Below are 24,501 nucleotides of genomic sequence, written 5' to 3'. Positions count from 1 at the left end.
AGACCTGCTCCAGGTAGACTTTATTTATTTATTTATTTATTTTTTGCCACACAGCTTGCGGGATCCCGGTTCCCGGACCAGGGATTCAACCTGGACCACGGCAGTGAAAGCACTGAGTCCTAACCACTGGACCGCCAGGGAATTCCCAGGTAGACTTTATCTTAAAGAAAGATGGAGGTCCCTACCCCACTCCAGCACTAATGGGAAAGCCCACCACTCCCCCCCGCATTAGCTCACAGAGCACCCTCAGCCTCCCCTGCCCAGTGGGTGTGGGGTCTGCAGGGATGTGGCTGCAGAGCCCACAGCTGCTGCCGTTTGGGGCTGGTGGCACCGAGAGCATTGCTCCGGGACGACTTCAGGCTGTAGAGCAGGCATGACAGAGCAGTCACACCAGATCTCCTGCCCTCTTTCATTTTCAAGTAAATGGATTACTGGGGCGTGGGTGGGACGTGATGTTGGCATTGCAGCCTGAGTCCTAAATCCTTCCCCTTCCGCCTCCCATCCAACCTCTCTGTCTCCATTATCAGGGTTCTGCATCAAGCGGCTTCCTCCCAGGGCCACTTCCCCAAAGACACAATTTTTATTGAAGCCACACCTTGAGGGGGAGCTGCCTGAACTGCATTAGACATTCAGTTCACGTGGAAGAGAGAGTGAGAACAGGGGAGGGTAGGACAAATAGAATTTGAGGAGGTTCAATTCATGACAGCAGCAACTACTTCTTAAATGCCTGCTACACATACACCCCAGGCCTCCACTCTTCTCTTCAATTTAATCTGTGCAGTGAGCCTTTGGAAGATGTGGAAACTAAGGGTCAGAGAGAGTAGACAATTTACTCATCATGCGTTATGAAATCAGAACAAACTGGACTCAAACTCAGTTCTCTCTGAGCCCGCCGCACCATGCTGCCTCCTTGTCCGTGACTTTCAGAGTTTCTTGCAATTATCTCCGGAGTTCCAGTGGAGACAAACACAGGCCCAGGCTCTGAACAAACAACATGAGGCTTCCTAACCATTTTAGATTTGAACATTCTAAACCTACATCATCTGACACAGCAGCCACGAGACACAGGTGGCACTGAGCACTCCACGTGTGGCTGGTCCAAGCTGAGATGTGCTGTGAGTGTACAGTTCACACTGGGTTTCAAAGACCTGGTATGAGAAAAGTAATGTAAAATATTTCATTGATAAGTTTTACATAAATTTCATGTTGAAAATACTTATTTTAGATGTTATCAGTTAAAAGATATGTTAATTTCACCTGTTTCTTGTTACTTTTTTTAGTAAAGCTACTTGAAATGTTAAAATGACCCGCGTGGCTCACACTGGGGCTTGCGTTGTATTGCTGTATTGCATTGTCTGTTGGACAGCGCTGTTCTACATCACCACCATCATCATCATCATCATCTGTGTAGTCAGGGCTCCACCAGCTGCTGTAACAAGGGGGCTTCAGAGCTTACTTCTGGCCCATGTAACGGTGCTGGCCAGGGCACAGCTCGGCAGGTGGCCTCCTTCACTCCGGCTGACCAAAACTCTGTCCCTTATGATATGTGGCTTCACCAGGTCCCCCAGAAGCTCATCTCCATGCCAGCCAGCCAGAAACGGGGAAAGCGCTCGGAGGAGGGAGCACGGAAGGCTTCTATTGGCCAGGTTAGAAATGGCATGCACACTCCCCATGTACTGTATTAGTCTGCTAGGGTTGCTGTGACGAAGTACCACAAATGGGGTAGCTTACACAACAGAAATTTACTGTCTCACAGTTCTGGGGGTTAGAAGTCTGAGATCAATGTGTCAGCAGGGTTGGTTCCTTCTGAGGCTCTGAGGGAGAATCTGTTCCAGGCCTGCCTCCTGGATTCTGGTGGTTTGCTGGTGATGGCTGGCATTCCTTGGCTTGCAGAAGCATCACCCCAATCTCTGCCTTCATGTTCACATCGTGGTCTCCCTGTATATGCGTATCTGTACCAAACCTGCCCCCGGCCTTTTTTTATGACTGCATGGTGCAGCTTGCAGGATCTCAGTTCCCGGACCAGGGACTGAACCCGGGCCATGGCAGTGAAAGCCCAGAAGCCTAACCACTAGGCAACCCTCCCCTTTTTATAAGGACACAGCCATATTGGATGAGGGTCCACCCTACTGCAAATATGCACTTTACTAATTACATCTGCAATGACCCTAGCTCCAAATAAGGCCCCATTCTGGGTAATGCGGGTTAGGACTCAACATATGAACTTTGTGGGGCTGGTACACAATTCAACACACAACAGACAGCACTGACTTGATATCAGTCACATGGCCACACTCACTACAGGGGAGGCAGGGAACTGCAATGGTGTTGGTGATGTCAGTGCCATAAGTGGTGATGTCATGCCAGCCAGTGGTAAGGAAAGGCTCCATCGACTGTGTCATCAGTACAGTCACATGGATCCCGGTTTATAGACCAAGGCTCAGAGAGCTTGTCCGGCTGATGAGAAAGGATGATGGAACCCAGCCCTGCATCTTCTGACACCAAGTTCCAAATTCTTTTCAGGCAATTCTCCATACTTCTCTTTTCTCTTTTTTTAAAATTTATTTTTTAAGTATACGTCAATGTAATGTTCTTTGAAATATTAAACCATACAGATATGGTTACTGTCAACCCAAGAATCATAGTTGAGTTTGACGTTTATCTTTCCACAACTTTTAAAAATCTCATACATATATCATACCATCATTTAGTGGGTGTGTTTACACAAACGGTATCTTAAGATGGGTATCACTCTGCAACTTGCCTTTTTCACTCAAAAATCTGTTAGTACCTACACCAATCCATTCCTTGCATGTTCCATGGTCAAGACACTTAACGTTGCTTTCATTTTCCAAAATTGCTAACGAGGTTGTGATAAACGTCCTTGGTCTGCTTCCCGGGAGACAGGCTTGTGTTTTGCTAGAGTGGCTTCCAAGAAGCAGAGCTGCTGAGTCACAGAAGGTGAGGGTTTTCAATGAAATTGGTCCCACCTGAGTGTTATCAATTGGATACACTGTGAATTGGACGATCTCTGGGTTCCAGAATGGGTGGTCTCAGAATGTGGGCACAGGCCAAAAAGGGACAACTCCCATCACAGCTCTGGCCAGGTGTGGCCCAGCGGGCAGAGCTTCAGGACACACTCGCCTTGTGGAAAAAGAGAAACTGCCTGAGGTAAGGAAAGGCTGCCTTGGGGCTGGCGGTGAACCATTTAGCTGGCTGGTCAGGGTCCTGGAAGGAGAAACACCAGAAGATGGAGGACAAGGAATCTGAAAAGACTCGTGTATTATGGGCAGGCCTGGACCCTTGCTCTGCTCAGATACTGGCCAGGGTGGCCTGGGCAGAACACTGGTGGCCCTATGGCACCGCATCCAGGGCCATCTGCACGGTGAGTTCTTTCTCAAAGAGAGTCCAGGAGCACAACTTTCCTCAGCTAGGATTTACCTCTAAAAATTGATGGAAGTGAAATTTAAAACATGAAAGTCATGTATGGAGAGCTTGCTAAGTAAATTATGACGCATATAGAATAAAATATCACGTAGCCATTGATAATCATGTATTCTGTTTATTATCACAACAAATAATTCACAGCAATGACCGCATGAAAATGTGGGTCACAGAGCACCATGGATGAAATGATCCCATTTACATGACTGTAAACACACACCCACATGCTAACGTACACACATGTACGTGTACTGGAGGGAGGAGGTGTGGAGCTATCACCAAAGTGGATGGGGGGGATGGTTACCTGTAGTTTTTACAATAAGCATTTATGGTTTTTACAAAAACACCAAAGCTATTACTTATTTTAATTTAGAAAACGCGACGAAGATATTTTTAATAGACACTTGAAGTCATTTGGCAAACCTTGGTTTTCCTCTCAACAACAGCTCAGCCGCCGCCATCAAGAAGGGAACCCACCTGAGAGATGCCCACCCTCCCCATTTCCCCTGAAATCCAGGAAGCAGCTGGGGCGAGAAGTCTCCTCTCCTAGACCAGGTTGAAATCCCTGCCCTTTCCTTTCTCAAGTGGTCTGCCATTCTAGAAAGTGTTCTCCAAACCACTCTTTAAAAAAAGAGTTCGCATACCAGGAAGAGCAGGGAGGTACTTTTTCAATCATCTCAGAGGAAGGGATGAGTCCCACCTGTGGACCCCCACGCAGTTGCCCTCCCCCTCCTCTGGGACACCTACTCAGGTTTCTCAGATCCAGCTGCAAGGCGGCATCCGGCATCACAGTGACCAGAACCTTCCGTGAGACCCTCTGATGTCGGGCGCCCATCGGTAGCCCAGTCAGGCCTTCAGCAGGGCGATCTTGTGTTCCGGAACAGAGTCTTCGCTGCCATTGTAGGGCTGGGTCCCTGGTTCTTGCTTCAAGTATTTCTCTGCAGAAAACACAAGGTTTCCAAACACTAAAAAAGCGAAGTGACGATAGGTCAGTTTACAGAATGGGATTAAAGGCTGGCCTTTTGGGGGCCTCAAGCCTGGGGAGTTAAGGTCCCTGGGTCAATGTCTCCAGCCCTGGGCTGGTTTCACCTAAGTCTCCACCAGCACCTCACCACTCTCCATGCCACGATAACCCTCCTCACTGCTGGGCGGGTTCCATGGTGCGGCTGGGCCCAATCTGCTTATCCAGTTCTTGCGGATCAGCGTCTGGCTGCTTTAGCAGCAAGAGGGATGAACTGCACAGACATCAAGTTGAGCCAAGGAAGCCAAACACAAAAAGAATCCTCCTGATCCTACTACATGAAGTTCCGGAACAGGCTACACTGACCGATGGTGGAAGAAATCAGAGCAGTGCTTACCCCTAGTGGGGGTCACTGGAAGGGAGAAAGAGGGAACTTTCTGGAACGATGGAGACAAGCTACATCCTGACTGGACGCCCACTGCATCCATGTGTCAGGACTCAAACTCACGTTTAGGATCTGTGCGTTTCACTGTATGTAAACTGTGCCTCAATTAAAAACGCACATACAGTCCTAAAAAATAAAACCCCAGAGCAGAAGGCCCCCTGACCACCTGTCCACTGCCTCACCCTCGTCCGAGTGCTCCCCGCTCTTGGACTCAAGCACCGACCCTCCCACCTCCCAGGGTTTCCGTCCTGCCGTCCTGACCCTGTGGGGTGTGGGCAGCCAGGCTGACACGGCTCTCACTCTGATGACTGGCCGCACCCACCTGCTTCTTCCAGGGTGCAGAAGTACAGGACGCCCTTCAGGTCAGCTGACAGCAGGACACGGAGAACGGGGACCTGTGGGACAAACGGTGATTGCAGGTGGGAATGCTCTTGCCCTAGCAAGCCACGTCTAACAGGCTAACCCACATCTCTGTAAGAGGAACACTTCTGAAGTGAATACTTTCTGAAGGACATGGAGATGAGTGCTCTGCAAATACAACACATGATGTAACGGACACAAGCAGAGCTCTGCAGCCAGATGCCGCGAAAAAGGAGCCCAGCCGCCTTCCTCACTGTGTGACATTGGGCAAGTCACTCAGCTTCTCTGGGCCTTGGCATCCTCACCTCGACATGGGGACGGTGACAACACAGACCTCACAGGCTACTTTGAGAGCAGATGCCGACACCCACCTGCAGGCCAATGAGGGCGAGGGTGGCGCCCCGCTTGTGGAAGTCCTCCAGGAGCTCCCCGAGCCCCAGCACCACCGTGTAGTCAATGTTGCAGATGTGGGTGCAGTCCAGGGCTGCAGAGCGTGGCGGGGATGCTGGGGGGACAGGGGAGTGGTCACACCAGGCAGAGGCTGCCAGAAAAGGCTCTGGCCAGGGGCATGGGGCCAAACAAGGCCATCAGGAGCTCCTCCCCAGTGGGGACGGAAAGGCGAAAGGACAAGAACCCAAAACATTAGCTGTTTGGAGACAGCAACAACCATTTCCTTCATAGGGCAGGCAAACAGACCCCTTTCTCCCCTAAATACCAACTCCTGGAAGGAGTGGGCCCTCAGGGACACATGTTGGGGAACTGCCACCCTTGCTGCATGCAAACGCGGTGGGCAGGTGTCCACTGGACGCCACTCTGAGACGCCCGAGACCCCCTGGACCCAAGGACGGGCGAGCTCCTTCCTGAGAGCTGAGAGCAGGGTCTTGGGGTCCAGCAGGAACCCCTGCTGAGAGGGTGGCGGGGAGCTGGGGGTGACCGCAGCCCATCTGGCCACGTACTTTCCAGAGCCCGGCTCAGTAACGCCTCCCGGAGGGTTTCGATCGCAGGGAAGTGCAGGCCGCTCGCCGGCTGCAGGACCAGCATCGGGCCCTCTGACACCTGGGGACAGTGCGGGGGAAGCCAGTGAGCCCTGGAGGCAAGTTCAACAGGGCAGCTCTTCCAGGCCTAGGGTGGACGGGAGGGTGCAGAGCTGGCGGGACCCCCACCCGCGCCACAGCCCCACGCGCAGCAGGACAGCACTGTGGGGTTATGACCAGAAGGTCAAACTATCCGCTAGGTGAATGGTCACTTGGCAGTGCCTCGGGCCACAATCACATCAAGAGCTCAAAATGCAAGTCAGCAGGGTCAAAGGGTCTGCCCATGGCATGCTTCACCCCACCGGCCCCCTGAGGCCAGCAGGTCCCCCTCAGGGAGACCAGATGGGCTACCTGTATCTTGGGTCTGGCCACGGAGTGCAGGAGAATCAGCATGGACACCAGGGTCCCTGCCAGGATGCCATACTGGACCTCCCAGAAGCAGAGCAGGAACGTCACACAGAGGGGCAGCAAGTCCAGCCCTGGGAGAGGGGGTCCAGCTGAGGAATGGCCTATCCTCAGCGAGCTCGGCTCCCAGCTACCCGAGCCCCCTGACAAGAGACACCTCGTGCGTGGCTTTTCTCATAATGAGTGAAGGTGTCGTGGACCCCAAACAGCTCCTGAGGGACCCCCATCCAGAGACCTGGGGACCGATGCTCTGACAGGCCAAGCCAGCTCAAGGATGTGTCAGAGGCAAGAAATCCCTCCCTACCTGGGCGAGGGGCCCTTAAGACCTGCCTGGTCGGCCTGGTCCCCTGCCCCTGGGAAGAGGTCCCAGTGGGCACTTCTCAGGGGACCAAGGAAAAAGGGATATGAGGACCAGGGAGGCACCAAGACTTCTCTTAGATGCAGAAGCCACATAAATCCCTTAACCACTTCGAAAAACAAAAGAGAACAAAAACTTGTTACAGTAAAGGAATTGCAGGTTCCGGGGAACCTTGAGCCGCTATGACCTGTGGAGAAAGGGAGGGTATGACATGGGCCCTGCTGGTCACCCCAAAGCCCCCGTCTCTCCCCCAGCTGGGCCAGCCTGGGCAGCGGCCAATGGCAGAGGGAGGACCATCAATAACCTTGGTGCCGACGGACAGGACATACATACTCTTCACTCGCCAGAGCGTCCCCACGATCTTGGTGTCGAACAGGGGGACCACGGCCATGATAATCACAGCAGCCAGGGCAGACTTCGGGATGTAGTAGAAGAGTGAGGTCAGGTAGTCGAGTGACAGCAGCACCAGGGCTCCTGCAGGGGCGTGGGGTGCTGTGACCTCATGGCCCTGCCGCCCCGACTCCCACCCAGCAAGGAGTCCCTGCCCTGGGGCACACAGCCAGGCGCCAGAGCCGACGGCACCCACACCCTGGGCTCCCTCCGCTCCTTTCCTCCTATCTCACTGCGGCAGACACAGGGGGAACACAGTGTCTGTGAAAGGGGTGCTCACCCGTCATCAGGCCCCCTGCTGGGCTGCACACCCCTGACTGGGCATTCACAGCCGTCCTGGAAGGCAACAGAGACCCATTAGTGGCTGTTGGGCCGGGAGAGCAGGGGAGGCGAGGGCCCACATGCTGTGGCTGGTCTCCTGGGATGCAGGATCCGGAGGGAATAGGAGGACCCACCAACGTCGCCACCTAGTGGAGAGGCTTAGACACTGGCGCGCTGGGTCCTCTCTCCAGGGGGACTCTTGGGCCTTCTCAATTAACCCAAAATAATGGATCGGTACGTCTGAGAGAGACCTGGTTGTAAATCCAAATGTCCAACAGGGGAGCCATAAATTAAAACTCTGTTACGGGCTGAACTGCATCCCACCCTCCCCCGCAATTCAAATGTTGAAGCCCTAACCCTGAGCACCTCAGGAAGTGACTGTATTTGGAGAAAGAACCTTCAAAGTGGTGTTTAAGTTAATATGAGGCGTTTAGGGTGGTCCCTACTCCAGTGTCCTTATTCGAAGAGGAAAATGGGACACACAGAAGCCAGGATGCACAGACACAGAGGAAAGGCCACTTGAGGACACGGAGAAGGCGGCCATCTACAAGCCCAGGAGAGAGGTCACAGGAGAACCAACCCTGCCGGCACCTTGATCTTGGATGTCCAACCCCCAAAACTGTGAAAAGTAAATGTTCGTTTAAGCCGCCCAGCCTGTGGTATTTTAAGACAGCTCTGGCAAAATAATACACCCCCTTACAATGGAATCCCCCGCTACCACGAGAAACGAGGATGCAGACGCTTATTTTTACTGATATGGAAAAATGCTGACGATCATCTGTCCAGTGGGGGGGGAATATATGTACATGTATAAGTCATACGTAGATACACGTACACATACGTGTATATTTATGTACGTATAAACAATAAAAAACATAAAAGGAGAAACACCGTAATTCTAACAGTGGAATTAGAGGTTAATGTTGCTTCTTTTTCACGTTGCCTATTTGAAAAACTATATTCAGACCCAAATGCCACGAGCTTTCTCTGCCGAAGAACTGGTCCTCAGGCCACATTTCCCTTTGCCGCCACCAAGATGACAAGAGAACCACGACTTGATTCCCACGACAGTACAGGACTCTGCCTCCCCCACGCATCCCATACCCCAACCGTGACCTGTGCCCACCCATATTCCTCCAGAAATAAATGTTGTCTGTACATTTCCATGAAAGCCTTCTAAAAAGTCACCTTTAACCTCTATGGAGTTAGGCAGAAATTTCATTAATTGGTTAAATACTCACAGAATTTTTCCTGTACCCACTATATACAAGGAATTGTGCTAGATACCAGGGGACACAAAATATGACCTTGACTGAACAGGCTCGCAAACTAGTTATGCCAACAAGAGCATATAAAAAGTTAAACTGAAAAACAGAGGTTTTACTACATAAACGCTATTACAGCACCTACCAAGTCACTAGCATCGTTCTATGTGACTTCCTTTAAATCCTCTGAATAACTTTCCGAGACAGGCCCCGTCTTGATTCTGCTTTACAGACGAGGATGCTGAGGTGCGGGAGGTCAAACGGTGTGCCCTGTGCCCCCTCGACGTGGTGGTTTGGGGTGTCGGGAAGGTTTAGTGCTCGGGGTCGGGTCAGGTTCCAGGACTTGGCCTGAGGGCCGGGCACTGACACCTCCTCTTCTCCTTCACCCTCCCGCCCTGCCCTCCTGCCTTTCATGGGGGCCATATGGCAACTCCACTCGAGAGTCTGCCCCTTCCTCAGGCAGAGCCGCAGTCCCTCCCACCTCCACTATCTTTCAGGAATTAACTCCAGCACCAAGATGCTGGGAGCATTTCCATGCACGGGGATCTTTTTAATGTTAAACTGCAGCACTGTGTATCGGGGTAAAGAAAACCTGCCAAGATGGTGAGGGAAGCAGAGGGAGCCCCCTCCTGTCTCCCCATAGACACCGTCACAGCTGACCAAGGGAGAGAGGACCAACGTGGAAAAAAGTGAAAACGACCTCAGGACGTGGGCAAGGGCCCCGCAGGGGGAACCTGGTTCTTCAAGCTGGACAAGGACCCTCTGTCCTGGGCGGGGACCTCCCTGGAGACACGGAGAAGGGGGAATGTGGTCACTCACCGGCCAAAGCTGCCTGTGACCGGGTAGGAGGAGAAGAGGGAGCCCAGGATGTTCGTCAGGCCTGTGGAGAAACGGAAGGAAAAAGCTCATCCAGGACGAGAAGCATAAAATAGAGAGAAAAAGGAGAGGGGGAGGAAGGAGATAAAAACCAGAAAGGAAACAGGAAGACAGAAGGTGAGAGGAACTACCCAGTGGGGCATCCTATATCTGGTTCTCTCTCCCTCTAGGAAAGTCAAATCATGATCTTTGCCAAGTGCGCTGAGGTTGATTCTAGCTATAAAGCAGTTCTGACCCCAGCCTTGCCTGTGTGAGTGAAATACGCCTTTTCCCATGTATAACAGAATGAGGAATCCCTCCTGCCCAGAAAGGGGGATGGCTGAGTAAGGCAAGTGTGCACAGACAGGCCTGAAGTGCCCAGTACGCCTGCGGGCATCCCTCCTACTCTGAGTTCCTTCAAACCCACACTTTCACAAGATGACCAGCCAAGGTGAATGGCAGAAGGTCATGGCCAGTAAGCTGCCTTCCCTGTGTGCCTCTGATTAACCTGTACTGGACACACCCATGCCCGGAACCTGGCTGGGACCTCAGAACGGAGGTAACTAGCCCAAGTTCATCACCATCAGCTCGTCAGCACCCACCTCACCCAGGGGCCTTCACAAAGACCACCATGGTCTCCTTGGCTCCGCAAAACCCACAACTGGTCACAGGTTCAAGGCCTGCTCTCGAGACAGCTCAGGTGTCACCTGGGATGCACCGCTCCACAGTCAGGAAGCCTGGGGCCCACCTGAGTCCTTACTCATCCGCCTGCCACTCCTGGAGGGAGGCACAGGGCGAGGCACAGGCAGCCAAGATCCCACACAATCAGCAGGCTCACCTGAGATCCTACCTGGCCACATTCCTCAGCAACCTGACCCTCGCCCTGGAAGCCCCCACCCCCAGCCCAGGTGGAACATTCCAGGCGTTCCCAGGCACAGAACAGGCCACAGCCCTCAGGGTCTGGTACACAGCAGGTGCTCAGTGAGCCTCAGTCAGACACTAGATGTTGGCACCCTACTCCTAGGGATTAAACTGAACCACCTGAGATGGGAAAATGGGCCCCACTCGGGCCAGCTCTGCACCCTGAGTGTCAGCACCTCCACCACCCAGACCCCGAGAGCCACCCGCCACTGGAGTCTTACCGATGGCCAGCAGCTCCTGGTTGGCGTCAATACGGTAATTATTCTGAGAAGCTAAAGAGAACAGACAATAAAAACACTGTCACTAGATATGTATCATCAGGAAACTGTCTATGAAATGATAAAACAGGCCACCAATTTCTCCCTACAGCATTGTCTATGATTGTAAATAGAAGGTATAAACACAGATAAAATACACACATATATGCAAATGTATACACGTCTTCGTGTGTTTACCAAAAAAAAAGTAGACGTACAGCGAAATGTTAGTTAATCGGGGTAGTGAAGGACATTACAAGTGATTCGTTTTTTTAATCCATTTCTGAACTTTCAATATCTTGTGCAACAAACATGTATTGCTTTTATAATAAAGGAAAGATGTTTTAAACTAAAAAGCTCTCTGGTTGCAAGTCAAGATGACTAGAAAGTCTCAGATGAGGCCCAGAGACATAAGCGGGAAGATTTAGGGAGAAACTATGGAGCGGCATGAATCTTAACAGTGGTTGGTAAACTTTCTGTAAAGGGCCAGACTGTCAATATTTTAGGTTTTGAGGGTCACACCCTCTGTCACAACTGCTCAGCTCCCCGTTATAGCACAAAGCAACCATACAACATGAAACAAGTGAACAAGAGACCATCTTCCAATAAAACCTTACTTGTGAACTGAAATACAAATTTCATATACTTTTCATGTGTCATCAAATCCAAATCGTCTTTAGATTTTTTTTCAAACATTTAAAAATGCAAAAGCCATTCGCAGGTGATGGGCAGCAGGCTGTGGTTTACTAAGCCTTGATTTAAAAGCATGACAAGCTTTACAAATGAGCACAGGCAGTCAGCTGACTTCAAAAGAAAATGGAGGGCTTCCCTGGTGGTGCAGTGGTTAAGAATCCGCCTGCCAATGCAGGGGACACGGGTTCAAGCCCTGGTCCAGGAAGGTCCCACATGCTGCAGAGCATCTAAGCCCATGAGCCACAACTACTGAGCCCACGTGCCGCATCTACTGAAGCCCGTGCACTCTACAGCCTGTGCTCTACAACAAGAGAAGCCACCGCAATGAGAAGCCCGTACACCACAACGAAGAGTAGCCCCCCGCTCGCTGCAACTAGAGAAAGCCCACGCACAGCAACAAAGACACAGCCAAAAATAAATAAGTTTAAAAAAAAAAAGAAAATGGAGAGTTTTCTAAGTAATAGACAAGATGAGTAAAATCTGTCACATGCAGATTCTGAGATATGCCCCTCCAAATTAAAAAAAGAAAAAAAAAAGGATCAGAAAAATAGAAACTGAACAAGAAAGATGTGAGCTGAACAGGTCGCAAACTGAAATGCAGCGTGGTCTTGAGCAACTGCTGGCGTTTAGAAAGGAAAACCCTTTAGAATGAACACTGGTTTATAGTCTCCTGGGAGTGGTCTAAGGATCCAGATGCTGGAACTTCAGAGAAGGAAACATAATCCTGGCACAACCTGGGCTGGGCAGTGAACACAATTCAGGTAGTCATAGTAACATACATGTCATATATCTGAATTTTAACCTTTAGAGTCAAATTAAATCCAAACAAAGGACTTAACCCTCTTATAGAACAGAAGAAACACATCATCCTCATGGACAACACAGAACAAAAGTCCAGGGACCTAAGACAGAAGCAGGGACACATGAAAGGTTTGGCAGCCTCAGCTCAGGTGGAAGGAATCAGTATTGAGCAGCAAACATATAAGTAGATTAACGCTTCCCAGCCTCTCCAGGGGTTGGGAGGGGACAGGCCAGGTGTGCTCAGACACTCGGAAAGGGCACCTTGTCAAATTTTTAGGAATTCTGCTAACACGGTATCAAATACAGCTATTATTACCAATTAAATGAAAACTGTCAATTAAATAAATTATATTAAAAACAAAGATAATACTTAAAATGTATCGGTTTCTAATTTATTTTTACCTTTCATTCTGACTGATGAGGTTATTTAGCTGTATCTGTACAGTGGATGGTAGCTGTTTCATATGTTACCACAAGATTTGAATGCTCAAACTCCACATTCAGCTAGCAATCACCTGGCAGGAGGAGTGTTTACACCATGCACAGAAAGTTCAACTGGCAAAGGCTAAATGCAGGACCTTTTATGTCCACAGAGAGCAGACTGTCAAACATTTCCAGCCACAGGAAGAGTTTTCATTGACAATCTATTTTTACTGTAGGTTTTTTTTTTTAAAAAAAAAAGCATTTATTACTCGGATAAAAATTCAAAGTTTTAAAAATCAAAGCAGATAAAAAGCAAGCAGGAGGGCAGGCAAGCAAGGCAGGTTGGGCTCCGGGTTGAGATGCCAGGGAGGGCGTGGGTGGTGAGCATCTTACCAAAGGATTTGGCCACTGCGATGCTCTCCAGGAGACCCATCAGGGGCACCACAGCCAGCCCGGCCCCCATGCCCTGAGAGAGGAGACAGGGATGGTGAGTGACCCTCCGGGGAAGGACAGAAGAGGTCTGACCAGTCAGTGACCTGACAAGGTAGGAACTGACTCGTCTATGTCTGACAGAAGCAAACATACTTCAGCTGCAGGGCTGTGAGCTCACACTGCAAGGAACACGACACACAGCAGAACACAACAAATTCCTGCTCTGCCAGTGTCCACGATGGCAGGAACACCCCTGGGCTCAAGGTAGAAAAATAAATGTGGTGTCCTTTGAGGTTGTGCCTAATCTGGAATTCATTCCTACCTGTCCCTGCACTAGAGACGCCCCTTCCTGAGGACAGCAGTCCTAGCTGAGTTCAGAGCTGCCCGTCACAAAGCGAATGCATTACGAGATAGACCCAGGCCCAGGGGCCGCTGCGGCCTCAGCCAAGCTGGCCTGGCTCCCTGTCTCTACCCACCTGTACCATCTCGGTGAAGGAGATCGTCCCGTTGGCAGTGGTCACTGAAAAGGGAGGGATGTGGGCATCAGGGAGCCCCTCGGGTGTCTTCCCAGTTAGAACAAAAGGCTGGTATCCAGTCACCTGGAAGGAGTATGCGACCAGGGCAGCAAAGGAGACCACCAGGGCGTTGCGAGCTAGGACAGGGGGAGAGACTGTCAGTGAAACCCGGATCGTCTGGGTAACTGGAGCAAATACACCTCAGGAGGTGGAAGACCCCTCCCCAGCCTGGGAATCAGCATGGATACAAGCAACTGTATGGCAGGCATGAAAACATGACACCATGAAAAACGCACAATGGGGAAACAGAGGAGTGGTGACACACAGGGCCAGCACGCGTATCATCTACTGGTCACCAGTGACTGCACGGTCAAAGGCAGAGCTGGAAAGACTTTGAGATCAGATCTCCCAAGGTGATGCCACTTTGAAGATGGAGAAACAGAGCAGGTTCACTCTGCTGCCTAAAACAACTAAAAACTGGACAAAATATATGGAACAACAGTGTCTGTGTATATATACCCAAATATCTCCCAAATTGACCTTCTAGAAATGAAAACCATAATGTCTGAGGCAAAAAATACACTGAATGGATTAAAGACAGATTAGATATTACAGGGAAAAGACTAGTGAAACTAATGATGTAGCAACAGAATCTCAAAATGAAACACACAGAAGAAAAGAAAGATTGAAAAATTGTACTAAGCGTCAGTAGCTGTGGAACAATTTCAAGTAACCTAATATGTGTCAGAGTCCACAAAGAAAGACCGTGGAGTGGCATGGGGAGACAGCACAAGGATTTGAAGAAATAATGGCTGAGTATTTTTCCAAATTTGATAAAAACTGCAAACCTGCATAACCAAGAAGCTCAGTGAATTCCAAGGACAAGACACATGGAAAAAAAACAAAAAGAAACTACAACAAGGCACATCATAATCAAATTGCCTAAAGCCAATGATAAAGAGAATATCTTAAAAGCAGCCAGAGAAAAAGGTCATACCTAGAGGAATGAAAGAATGACAGCAGACTTCTTGTAGGAAACAAAGCAGGCCAGAAGACAGGAGAACAGCATTTTTGAAGTGTGGAGGAGGAAAAAAACTATCTAGAATTCTATATCCAGCAAAGCTACCCTCCAAAATGAAAGTAAAACACTGACTATTTTGGACATACAAAAGCTGAAAGAATTCATCACCAACAGGCCTGCACTACAGGAAACAATATAGAAGGTTCTCCAGGCAGAAGGAAAATGATACAGATGGAAATCTGCATCTACACAAAGGAATGAAAAGCACCAGAAAGATGTATGATGTGGGAAGATATAACAGACTTTGTTCTCATTACTTATACATCTTTAGAAGTAACTACATATTTAAAGTGGAAACAATAATGACTGAGGGATTTAAAACACATGTTGAAGAAAAATATATGACAACTATAGCACAAAGGCTAGAAGAGGAGAAATGGATGTATCTGATCATAAGGTTCTTATATCAACGTGAAGTTGGAATGTATACTGTATTAAGATACAGATGTATACGATAAACCCTAAAGCAACCACCAAAAACAAACAAGCAAAAACAAAAACAAAAACACACACACAGCAGTTAGAGCCAATAAGTCAATAAAGGGAACAAAAAAAGGAATCAGCAAAAAATACTCAATCCAAAAGACGGTAGAAAGAGAGGGAAAAGGGAACAAAGAAGAAATGAGACAATAGGAAACAAAGAGCAATATGGTAGATCTAAAGCTAGCTACATCAATCATCACATGGAATGTAAACATTACCCCACCCCCCAATGAAAAGGCAGAGATCATCAGATTGTATTAAAAAACAAAACCCGTCTATATGCTTCCTACAAAAAACACACTTTAAACATAAAGACACAAATAAGTTAAATAGGTTCAAAGTAAAAGGATGGGAAAACATATGCTAATACTAACCAAAAGAAAGCTGGAGCAGCTCTACATGAAAGTAGAGTTCAGAGCAAAGAATGTTACCAGGATAAAGGGGGTCATTTCCAGAGAAAATTATAATCCTACATATGTATGTACGTACAACGTTTGTTCTCTGACCGTAATGGAATTATGTTAGAAATCAGTAGCAAAATACTAACTAAAAAATCCCTGAATATTTGGAAACTAATTCCTAAAAGGCTCCTGGTTCAAAGGGTAAATAATCCACAATTCAAAAGAGAAGTCAAAATGGAAATTAGAAAGTATTTAGAACTAAGTGAAAATGAAAACACAACCTATCAAAATTGTGGGATGCAGCTAAAGCAGTGCTGAGTGGGAAATTTATGACCCAAATCACTATACTGGAAAAGAAGGAAGGTCTCAAAGACCTCAGCTTCCGCCTTAAGAATTTGAAAAAGAAACGTAAATTCAAAATCAGCCAATGCAAGGAAATAATAAAGATCAGAGCAAAATCTACTAATGAGAAAACAAAAGCAACAGAAAGATCAATGCAATCAAAAGTTGCTTCTGTGAGATAAATAAAATCGATACCCTTCTCGATCAATTGATCAGGAAAAAGGGCAAGTGACCTGGGAGCAAGTCCTCACTCTGCCTGCTCCTAGCTCTGTGACTTTGAGAAGTCTTATTTGGTTTGTCTGTTTTACCTTTCAGAGCCTCATTTTCCTCACTGGCAACACAGGGAAAATAATATCCCACCCTCAAGGCTGCTATGAGAATCAAAAGAAGTGATGTTTGGGCTTCCCTGGTGGCACAGTGGTTGAGAATCTGCCTGCCAATGCAGGGGACACGGGTTAGAGCCCTGGTCTGGGAAGATCCCACATGCCGCGGAGCGACTAAGCCCGTGAGCCACAATTGCTGAGCCTGCACGTCTGGAACCTGTGCTCCGCAACGGGAGAGGCCACGATAGTGAGAGGCCCGCGCACCGCGATGAAGAGTGGCCCCCATTTGCCGCAACTAGAGAAAGCCCTCACACAGAAACGAAGACCCAACACAGCCATAAATAAATAAATAAATAAAATTTAAAAAAAAAAAAAAAAAGAAGTGATGTTTGTAAAATGCTTTATAAGTCATCCATCACTGTATGTCAGATTACAGCTCATTCAATTTCTGCAAGTCTCTACTTTTTCATCTGCAAAAGGGGAGAAATGACAACTGTTCCACCTACCCCACAATAGTGTTCTGGGGCTAAACAAATTCTCTACAAATTGCTAAACAAACACAAGGTACTACTATAGGTTAACCTGTCCTCACTCAGCTAAAATACAAGCTGAAACGGTGACTTTTTAACAAACATAGTTGGGAGCTCAGTAACTAGTTTCCTAAGGACACACCACATATTCTGGAGAGAAAGAAGACAGTAGTCCCTGAGAAGCCTACAGGGTTTTGGAACAGCATTTCTCAGACCTCAGTGTCCCCACACGTCACCTGACAAGCATGTTAACGTGCAGATTCTGCGCCAGAGGTCTGGGTGGGCCTAAGAACCTGCATTTCCAACAAGCTCCCAGGGGATGCCTGTGCTGCTGGTCAGAGGCCACACTTTGAGTGTCAAGTTTTAGGCAATAGAGCCTGTTTTCACTATTTTACAGATGACTGTACTAAAGCTCATAAAATTTTGACAAGTGGCTCATGCCAAGTGCCAGGTAAGTAGCTAAACTAGGACTTGAAACCAGTAGTTTCACCATAAACCCAGTGCTCTTCCACCCTCCCAAGCGCTCAGCGTTTACCCATGGCCTCCGGGCTGCAGAATGGGGTCTGGTGAGTGACTCTTGGGACTGGGGACAGCCGGAGAAGCTGGAAGTGACTCAAGGGCTGAAATCTAGCCACTTCCTCCCTCCCACAACTGGCTGGATTTCATGGCTGCGGAGTAGGGCCAAGCGGGGTGATTTCCATTCCCCTCAGCTCTGGAAAAGCTCAGTAGATATCAATGCTTCCTTGCTTTGCTGTACCTGCCATTCTATCTCTGTGTCACCTACTGGCAGCTCAGTGGAGAGATGTCCATCCCCACCCCCACCCCGAGATGGCCCTTCAACCAGCCAATGGTTCCACTAACTCTCCTCATCTTGCCACCTTTTACTTCAGCCTTTCTTTACAGATCCTCTGGTTAACTGCAACTCAACCTGTTGATTCCAGGCCTGAAGCAAAATACCCTTTGCAGCTGCACAATTAAAACAGGACCAGTTTGTCTCAGTGGAACTTGTTTTCTCTTCCAGAGACCTGCCAGAGCTTCTCAACCTTAGCACTGCTGACATCTTGGGCCAGATCATTTTTTTGCCATGGGAGACTGTACATTGCAGGATGTTTAATAAAATCTCTGGCCTCCACCCATCAGAAGCCAGAAACAGTCTTGCCCAGTAGTGTCAACCAAAAATGTCTCTGAACATTGCCAAATGTCCCCCGGGGGTGGGGGGGGGGACAAAATCATCCCTAGCTGAGAACTTCTGCTGCTAAACAGAGCTCTCAGCCCTGGATGCACATCAGAACCACTTAGCGAGTGACGTAAAGATCTCTCCGGGTGGAATTCGGGTTCCTGGGGTGACTACAATGTGGGGCCAGGTTGTGTAGGACAAATCTGGAAATGGTCCCTCAGGCAGAAGGCCCCCTCACCTGTGGTGGCAGTCCAAACCAACCCATGGCTGAGCCGCACGCCAGTGGGCATCTCGGGATGGACGGGAGGCACGTGGTCCCGCATCAGCTTTAGCACGAGCAGCAGCACCATGCAGACCAGTCCCAGCACTGCGTCGCCCACCCTGCAGACAGACACCAGTCACCGCCCAAACCTGCTGATAGCACAGGCCTTCTGGCCTTTGGTTGCTGCTTCTGCTGGAAAACTTTCTCTCTCGAATGCTCTTTTTGTTTTTCCCTAAGTAACCTGTGTCCCTGTTCCATTTCAAAACTTTATTTGAAACTTAGTAGGTACACAGGCCCTGGGAGCTGAAGCCCAGATGACAGTGGTAGCCGTAGGCACGCTACCAGCTCACGTTTTTAGTCACATAGCTCTCTGGGCTACACGTCTCGTCAGTTCAGGGAGATTCACTCCTGACTGCCTATGATGCTCTCTGACCGGTCCATCTCCATCTCCACTACCCCCCATGTGGCTGACCCCCACCAGGTGCATCTTATGGGCCAGGAAACCTCAGCAGCAGATCAAAAGGGGAGGACAGAATGGTCACAGGGTCTCCCCCACTCCCTCCAGGCAGCTCCCCCTACAGCTCCCCCCAGGTCACTTCTTCCTCTTGCTCCTCCAGCCAGAGAGGTGCTCTGGCCTCCAGCTGGGCTCATCGAGCTGCATCTCCTATTTGTCCCTTTAACCTGCTTGCTCTCTGAGAGAAGCCCCTCCATTTGAGTGATGTGCTTGCGGTAGGAACTCTCTCCACCTGCCGCCCGTCCCCTGGCACCTGCATGTCTGTTGGCCTCTGCCTTCCCTTGCCCTGTGGTTCTCTTGCTCACTGAACTATGAACTCTTTGAACGAGAGACCACCTGCCCTTCCTTCATATGGTCTCTTCTCACTTCGACCACAGGAGAAAGCCCTGCATGGGGCCACGCTGACTGGCACACTGGACTGACCAGAGCAGAGCTTCTCAAGCTTCAATGTGCCACCTGGGCCTCTTATTAAGCCGACTGATTCAGCAGGTCTGGGCCGGCCAGACTGTGTTTCTAACCAGCTCCCAGGTGATGCCGATGGTGCTGCTCGCGGGACCCCTGTTTGAGCAGCAAGATCCCAGAGAATTGGAATAAATGTCACCTGGGAGTGGAAATGGGGAGGGAACCGGGAGAGGGATCTAAAAGGAAGAGCTTACTTATGGGGACGGGGGGGAGAAACACAGCCAGCCGGTACCTGGTCTCTCCGATGTTGTGGAAAGTGTAATACACTTGCAGAAAAAACTGCCTGGAGATGTGCTGCAGTCCCAGCAGGTTCTGTCAAACAAGAGATTCTGATTAGACAGCCTTCTGCGATATAAAGGCCTGAAACTCATCCCTTGCAGCATCTCAATACTGTTCCAAACCTGGAACCCCTCCCCCCCCCCCCCCCACAAGGGCCCTTCCTGGGGGAAAACATCTCCTGGCTCTCCCGGGCCTATCTGTCCATTCCCAAAGTCCCCAAGGGCAGAAGATCAAAGTTATCCCTCCCGGGGGGAAGTGGGGGTACTGACGGTATTTCACAATGTTCATGTTGTCCCACGTCTTTGCAAATTACTTTCCTGAGGAAAATCAGTCTGGGCGACCTCAAACCAAGGAGACTGGTTCAACTGCTCCCTGGTCTGGGGCCCGGCCCGCCCCCTCAGGCCCGGCTGCCATCTGTTCGCGATCCCGTCCATCACTCAGCGGCCCGCCCTCCACAGCGCAGACCTCACCGCCATTGGCCTGAGGCCGCGTCCGTCACTCGGAGGCCCGCCCATCGGGGACCGCCCCCTGTCGGAAGGGAAAGTCTCGCCATGAGGGGGGCAGACCTGCACGGCCGGGGGTCGAGGGGGTGCCGAGGTTCTCCAGGGAGGAGCGCTGAGGGGACCCCGCCAGGTCGGGGGTCCTCGGCTGGGAGAAAGGGCGCCACTCTGTACTTTAGTTCTTTATCTGGTTAGGCTCAGAAGGGGAGGTCGAGGCCCAGACTCCCAAGGCAATCAGGCTCCAAGGACCCCAAAACCCACCGTGTACACAGCCCCCGAAGGGGAAGGGCAGACATGGACAGCGGCTTCTGTCCTGGACAGGGACTCCTGCGTGGGCAGGTCAAGAGGACCCCCACCCCAGCCTAGAGGCTCTCAGATGACTGTCATGACCTAGTCAAGGTTTTGAAGACAGGGGCCTAGGGTTGCCAAATACGAATGCATAAAGAAGCTACCCTCTCACTGTGTTATGAAAAAAGAACATTCTTGACACTAAAAATGAAAGATAATGTTTCCAGAATAAAGGACAGAGCATCCCACGAAACAGCACTTGCCAAGCTTACCCTGACATATGTGTGTACATAATCTATAGTTCGAATTTACCTACATTGTTCTAGGCTGTTTCCTCCTCTGTAAGTGGAGATAATAATAAGCCTACCTCCCAGAGAACTTCTGAGAACTAAACATAGGGAGAGTTTAACCCAGCACCCAGTGACGTGTCAACTACTTTATTCTCTCTCACACGTACCCTCTTAGGCTTCATGTTCTTACTTTCTCATTCGGCCTCCATCCGCGAAGACTGTCACGGGCCACACTGAAGCAGAGCCTGACTGTGGGAACCACACCATGGAGAGGCGTGTGTGTGTGTGTGTGTGTGTGTGTGTGTGTGTGTGTGTGTGTGTATGTGTGTCTCCCTGAATCTGTACAATTCAGCTCAGTTTCATTCTGCACACCCAAGCACAGCTCCGGGCGACCACGTTGGAAGTAAAACAGTGCCTGCCTTCCCGGTATGCAGAACCCAATGGAAGGAGAATAAATGATATCCTCAGATAACCGATGATCACTGATTCCAATATTTCTCATAGGTATTTAAACAGAAACATAAAAAAGCACGATATTTGAGAAACATTAAACAAAAACTTGGAAAAGAAAGACATAAAAGTGAAATCACCTAGCTAAATTAGCTTGGGGAGCAATTTGCTTGTCGGAATTTTGGCAGTACACTCGTGACTCGTAAAGGCCCAATGGTTCAATATGTAGTAGGGGCAGGACTCTGTGAGGTGAACCAAGCACTCAGGCATGAAGACTCCAGCAAGAGCAGGGGCTGTCATTACTGGTCCCCCAAATTACCTGTTGTAGAACTTGGCCATCACTCAATATCTCTCCCAAAGGATGATTTTATTAATGGAGACTCATGCCAGCACGACAGGCTCTGAGCCCCCAAAGAGCAAGAGTTTGACCCACACATATCAGGACCTGGCCTTGGTCCTGCTAGCCAGCAGATGCCCCAGGGCCAACTAGGGTGCCTACCTTAATCTGCCCAAATCCGATGATGATGGCGGCAGCCGAGGTGAAACCTTTAATGACGGGACAGGAGATGAAGTCCAGCAGGAACCCTGGACAGCCAAGAGGGAACACCAGGCTGGTCCCAGCCCCACTGGGTCAGTGTGGGCTGGGAGAGGTGGTATAGGTGGGATTGGGTCTAAAGACTAGTGGCATACCCTGTTTGGGCTGGTTTGGAGAGCAGGAAAGAGACTAGGGACTGAGGCCCGGGGCACTTCTCCAAGTGTCCTGGCCTCTGAGCACAATAGAGAGCTGAGAGCCACCCCTCTTCTCTCTCTCACACACACACACACACACACACACACGGATAGCCCTTGGAAGGCAAAGAAGGAAACGCTGAAGGCAGGGCATCCCCAGAATGAGGTGCCTCGGTACCCCAGGAAGAGCAGAACTGCAACCCCCCGTCCCCATGACAGGAAGGTCTGAGTGCCTTACCCAAGCGCAGGAACCCCATGCCTAATTGGATGCAGCCCGACAGAAAGGCCAGCAGCACAGCATAGGCAGGCTCGTGGAAGGTGTAGAAGGAGACCAGGAGGGACATGATGGCCGTGGGGCCCAGAGTCACATCTCGGGAGGTACCCAGAAAGAAATATACGAAGCACCCCATGAAGGCAGAGTAGAGGCCGTACTGTTGGGCAAAGAAAGCAATGAATATCCAGGAGGCACACGGCACCCGCACAGGGTCCCTGGTGTAGCTGGTTAAGCACAGGGATCTGTGTGGTCCATTGTGTATTCTGGGCACAGCAGCACATACAGGCGGGGTGAACTGCTCACCCTCTGTTACCCAAGGTTGTGGACTTACACTGACTACGGGGCCTCTTTTCTACCCACACCCAACTGGGGCCTCGTGTCCTTATGTCTGAGTCTGTGATTCTGAGAAAGCATTCTTAAAGCCAGAGTGAGTCATCCCACTGGCCCCATCAGGCAGTCCAGAACTAGCTTGGTGCCTGTGTGTGACAAGCATGACAAGAGGGGTTACAGGAGCACGCGTCTGCCCAAAGGCAGTCACACGCTCCAGGTTGTAAACTAAGGCTTCTTGGGCCCCATGGGACTGGAGCCCAGGGTGCCCCCTTGTCTGGAGGGAACACTATGCATGCATTTCTACTCTGCTCCTGGGTGAGCACTAAGGCCTGGAGTGGGGTCAGGCTAAGGCGAAGGGATGTGGTGGGCAGCAAGGGCACACATCTCACCTGGGGAGGGAGTCCAGCCACCTCGGCATAGGCCAGAGCCTGGGGAATGACTGTGAGCCCGACTGAGATCCCAGCGATGAAGTCCATCTTCAGTGCGTGCCAGGTGTAGTCAGGCAGCCAGGCCAGGAAAGGCAGCCTCTTCTGCATGGTCGCAGTGGACCAGCAGCAGGACATCGGGGCAAAGCCCTTGGGCGGCTTCATAGTAGATGACATGTCTAGGAAGAGTCGGGGTGGGGGGGGGACACAGACCAGCAGTCAGTGCCTGGGCTTCAGAAAACCCAGCAATAGGGTGAGAGTGAGGGTGAGGTCCAGGGACATCAGGAGATGCGCAATCGGTCTCTTCTCACCCAGGGGGGTGGAGCTAGATGCGTTAAATCTCCCCTCACCTTGCTGATCTGAGTCAGGAAGCCAACAGCCTGTGCAGAGAAGGCGTCAACCAAAGGTGGAGTGCCCCCCGCCACCGACTGCTCTCCCTGAACCCCACCTGCCCAGACCCTAGGTGCCTTCTCTTCCTCCATCGACTCTGGCCAGAAAAAATAAATGATTTCTCACTGAGAAATTCAAACACTAATCACTAATGATTTCTCACTGAGAAATTCAAACACTAATGATTTCTCACTGAGAAATTCAAACACTAATCACTAATTAGACTCAAGGTTTCTCCTCCCAAGAGAATCTGTTTCCTTTTTTTATTCCCCCCCCCCAGGAAATTTAACGGGGAGCAATGCAGAGAAAAGCAGGCCCACGGAGATACCCACACGTAGCCGGCGAGGAGTGGGTGGGGTGACTGGAGGCCCTGAGGTTTTCCAAGTGCGCAGCAGAGCAGGCTCCACCCACTACGGCAGACTGCGGCGCTGCGGTGGTGGGAGGGCTCCCATCCTGAAGCTGCGCATCACCCCAACCCCCACCTGTGGCGTCTATATCCTTAGAGGAGCCTTAGATATTCTAGTTGGTTCTGAAAGAACGTCAGAGGCTCCCCCAGTAATTCACGGCGCGCATCCTCTAGGGTCCTGGTGCTCATCCTCTAGGGTCCTGGTGCTCCTGGCGCGCAAAGCCCGTCCCAAACCACCCCCAGCCCCGGTGGGGCTGCTCTGGACAGAACCGGCCCCCCACCCCCGAAGCCGCTTGCCCCGGACGCTGGGGTCTACGGGCGGGGACCCCACACCGTCTGCCGGTCCGTGACCTGCCGGCCCCAGCAAGGCGGACGATGGCGGGGACCTGGGTGGGGATGAGGTGGGTAGGGAGCGGGGTCCCCGCGGGACGCGCCCGTACCCTCGGACCACTTGCCGCCCCCCCCACGTCGGCCGCCCACCAGCGACCCCGGCCCGTGCCCTGGCAACTTGAGCACTCGACCCCGGGCCCCGCCGCCGTCAGCCACGCACTCACCGGACACCACAGCTCGGGGTCTCCCGTCGCCTCCGCAGCGGGTCTGCAAGAACCGCAGAGGTAGGGGGAGCGGGAGCCGGAGCCGGGGCGGGTCCTGGGCGGGTCCTGATGTGCACGTGACCGAGGGTGGG

At 50.7% G+C, this 24,501-nt stretch overlaps 1 protein-coding gene across 3 annotated transcripts; it reads right to left on the bottom strand.

Moving 5' to 3' along the window:
- Positions 1 to 3,546: 3,546 nt before the first annotated feature.
- Positions 3,547 to 24,481, bottom strand: SLC26A11 (solute carrier family 26 member 11). Of its 3 annotated transcripts, none has more exons than XM_082372814.1 (17): positions 24,371 to 24,481; positions 22,985 to 23,199; positions 22,230 to 22,422; positions 21,762 to 21,847; positions 19,688 to 19,767; positions 18,456 to 18,598; positions 13,842 to 14,017; positions 13,327 to 13,399; positions 10,981 to 11,031; positions 9,803 to 9,863; positions 7,678 to 7,733; positions 7,341 to 7,481; positions 6,596 to 6,723; positions 6,167 to 6,266; positions 5,582 to 5,715; positions 5,173 to 5,245; positions 3,547 to 4,382 (listed from the first exon to the last, which is right to left on the bottom strand). In XM_082372814.1, the coding sequence occupies exons 2-17, from the start codon at positions 23,195 to 23,197 to the stop codon at positions 4,291 to 4,293; spliced, it is 1,800 nt and encodes a 599-aa protein (XP_082228940.1). In that variant the 5' UTR covers positions 23,198 to 23,199; positions 24,371 to 24,481; the 3' UTR covers positions 3,547 to 4,290. The 3 variants fall into 3 exon arrangements, with proteins under 3 accessions (XP_082228940.1, XP_082228942.1, XP_082228941.1); XM_082372815.1 differs by having other exon boundaries at positions 4,311 to 4,382; positions 5,112 to 5,245; XM_082372816.1 differs by lacking the exons at positions 13,327 to 13,399; positions 13,842 to 14,017.
- Between the last annotated feature and the right edge of the window lie 20 nt (positions 24,482 to 24,501).

This window comes from Balaenoptera borealis (assembly GCF_965194805.1).
Source record: "Balaenoptera borealis genome assembly, chromosome: 20".
Lineage (NCBI taxonomy): Eukaryota > Metazoa > Chordata > Mammalia > Artiodactyla > Balaenopteridae > Balaenoptera > Balaenoptera borealis.
The sequence above is the reverse complement of the archived record's forward strand: the minus strand, read 5'-3'. Positions and strand labels throughout refer to the sequence as shown.

Bases quoted from the DNA above. Each gene is read 5' to 3' on its own strand.
- SLC26A11 (XM_082372814.1), bottom strand. From the start codon at position 23,197: ATGTCATCTACTATGAAGCCGCCCAAGGGCTTTGCCCCGATGTCCTGC. The intron at 22,423-22,984 runs GTGAGATGTGTG...TTTGCCCAACAG, and splicing joins TGGCTGGACTCCCTCCCCAG to TACGGCCTCTACTCTGCCTT. The intron at 9,864-10,980 runs GTAAGACTCCAG...GTTTCTCCACAG, and splicing joins CCAGGAGCTGCTGGCCATCG to GCCTGACGAACATCCTGGGC.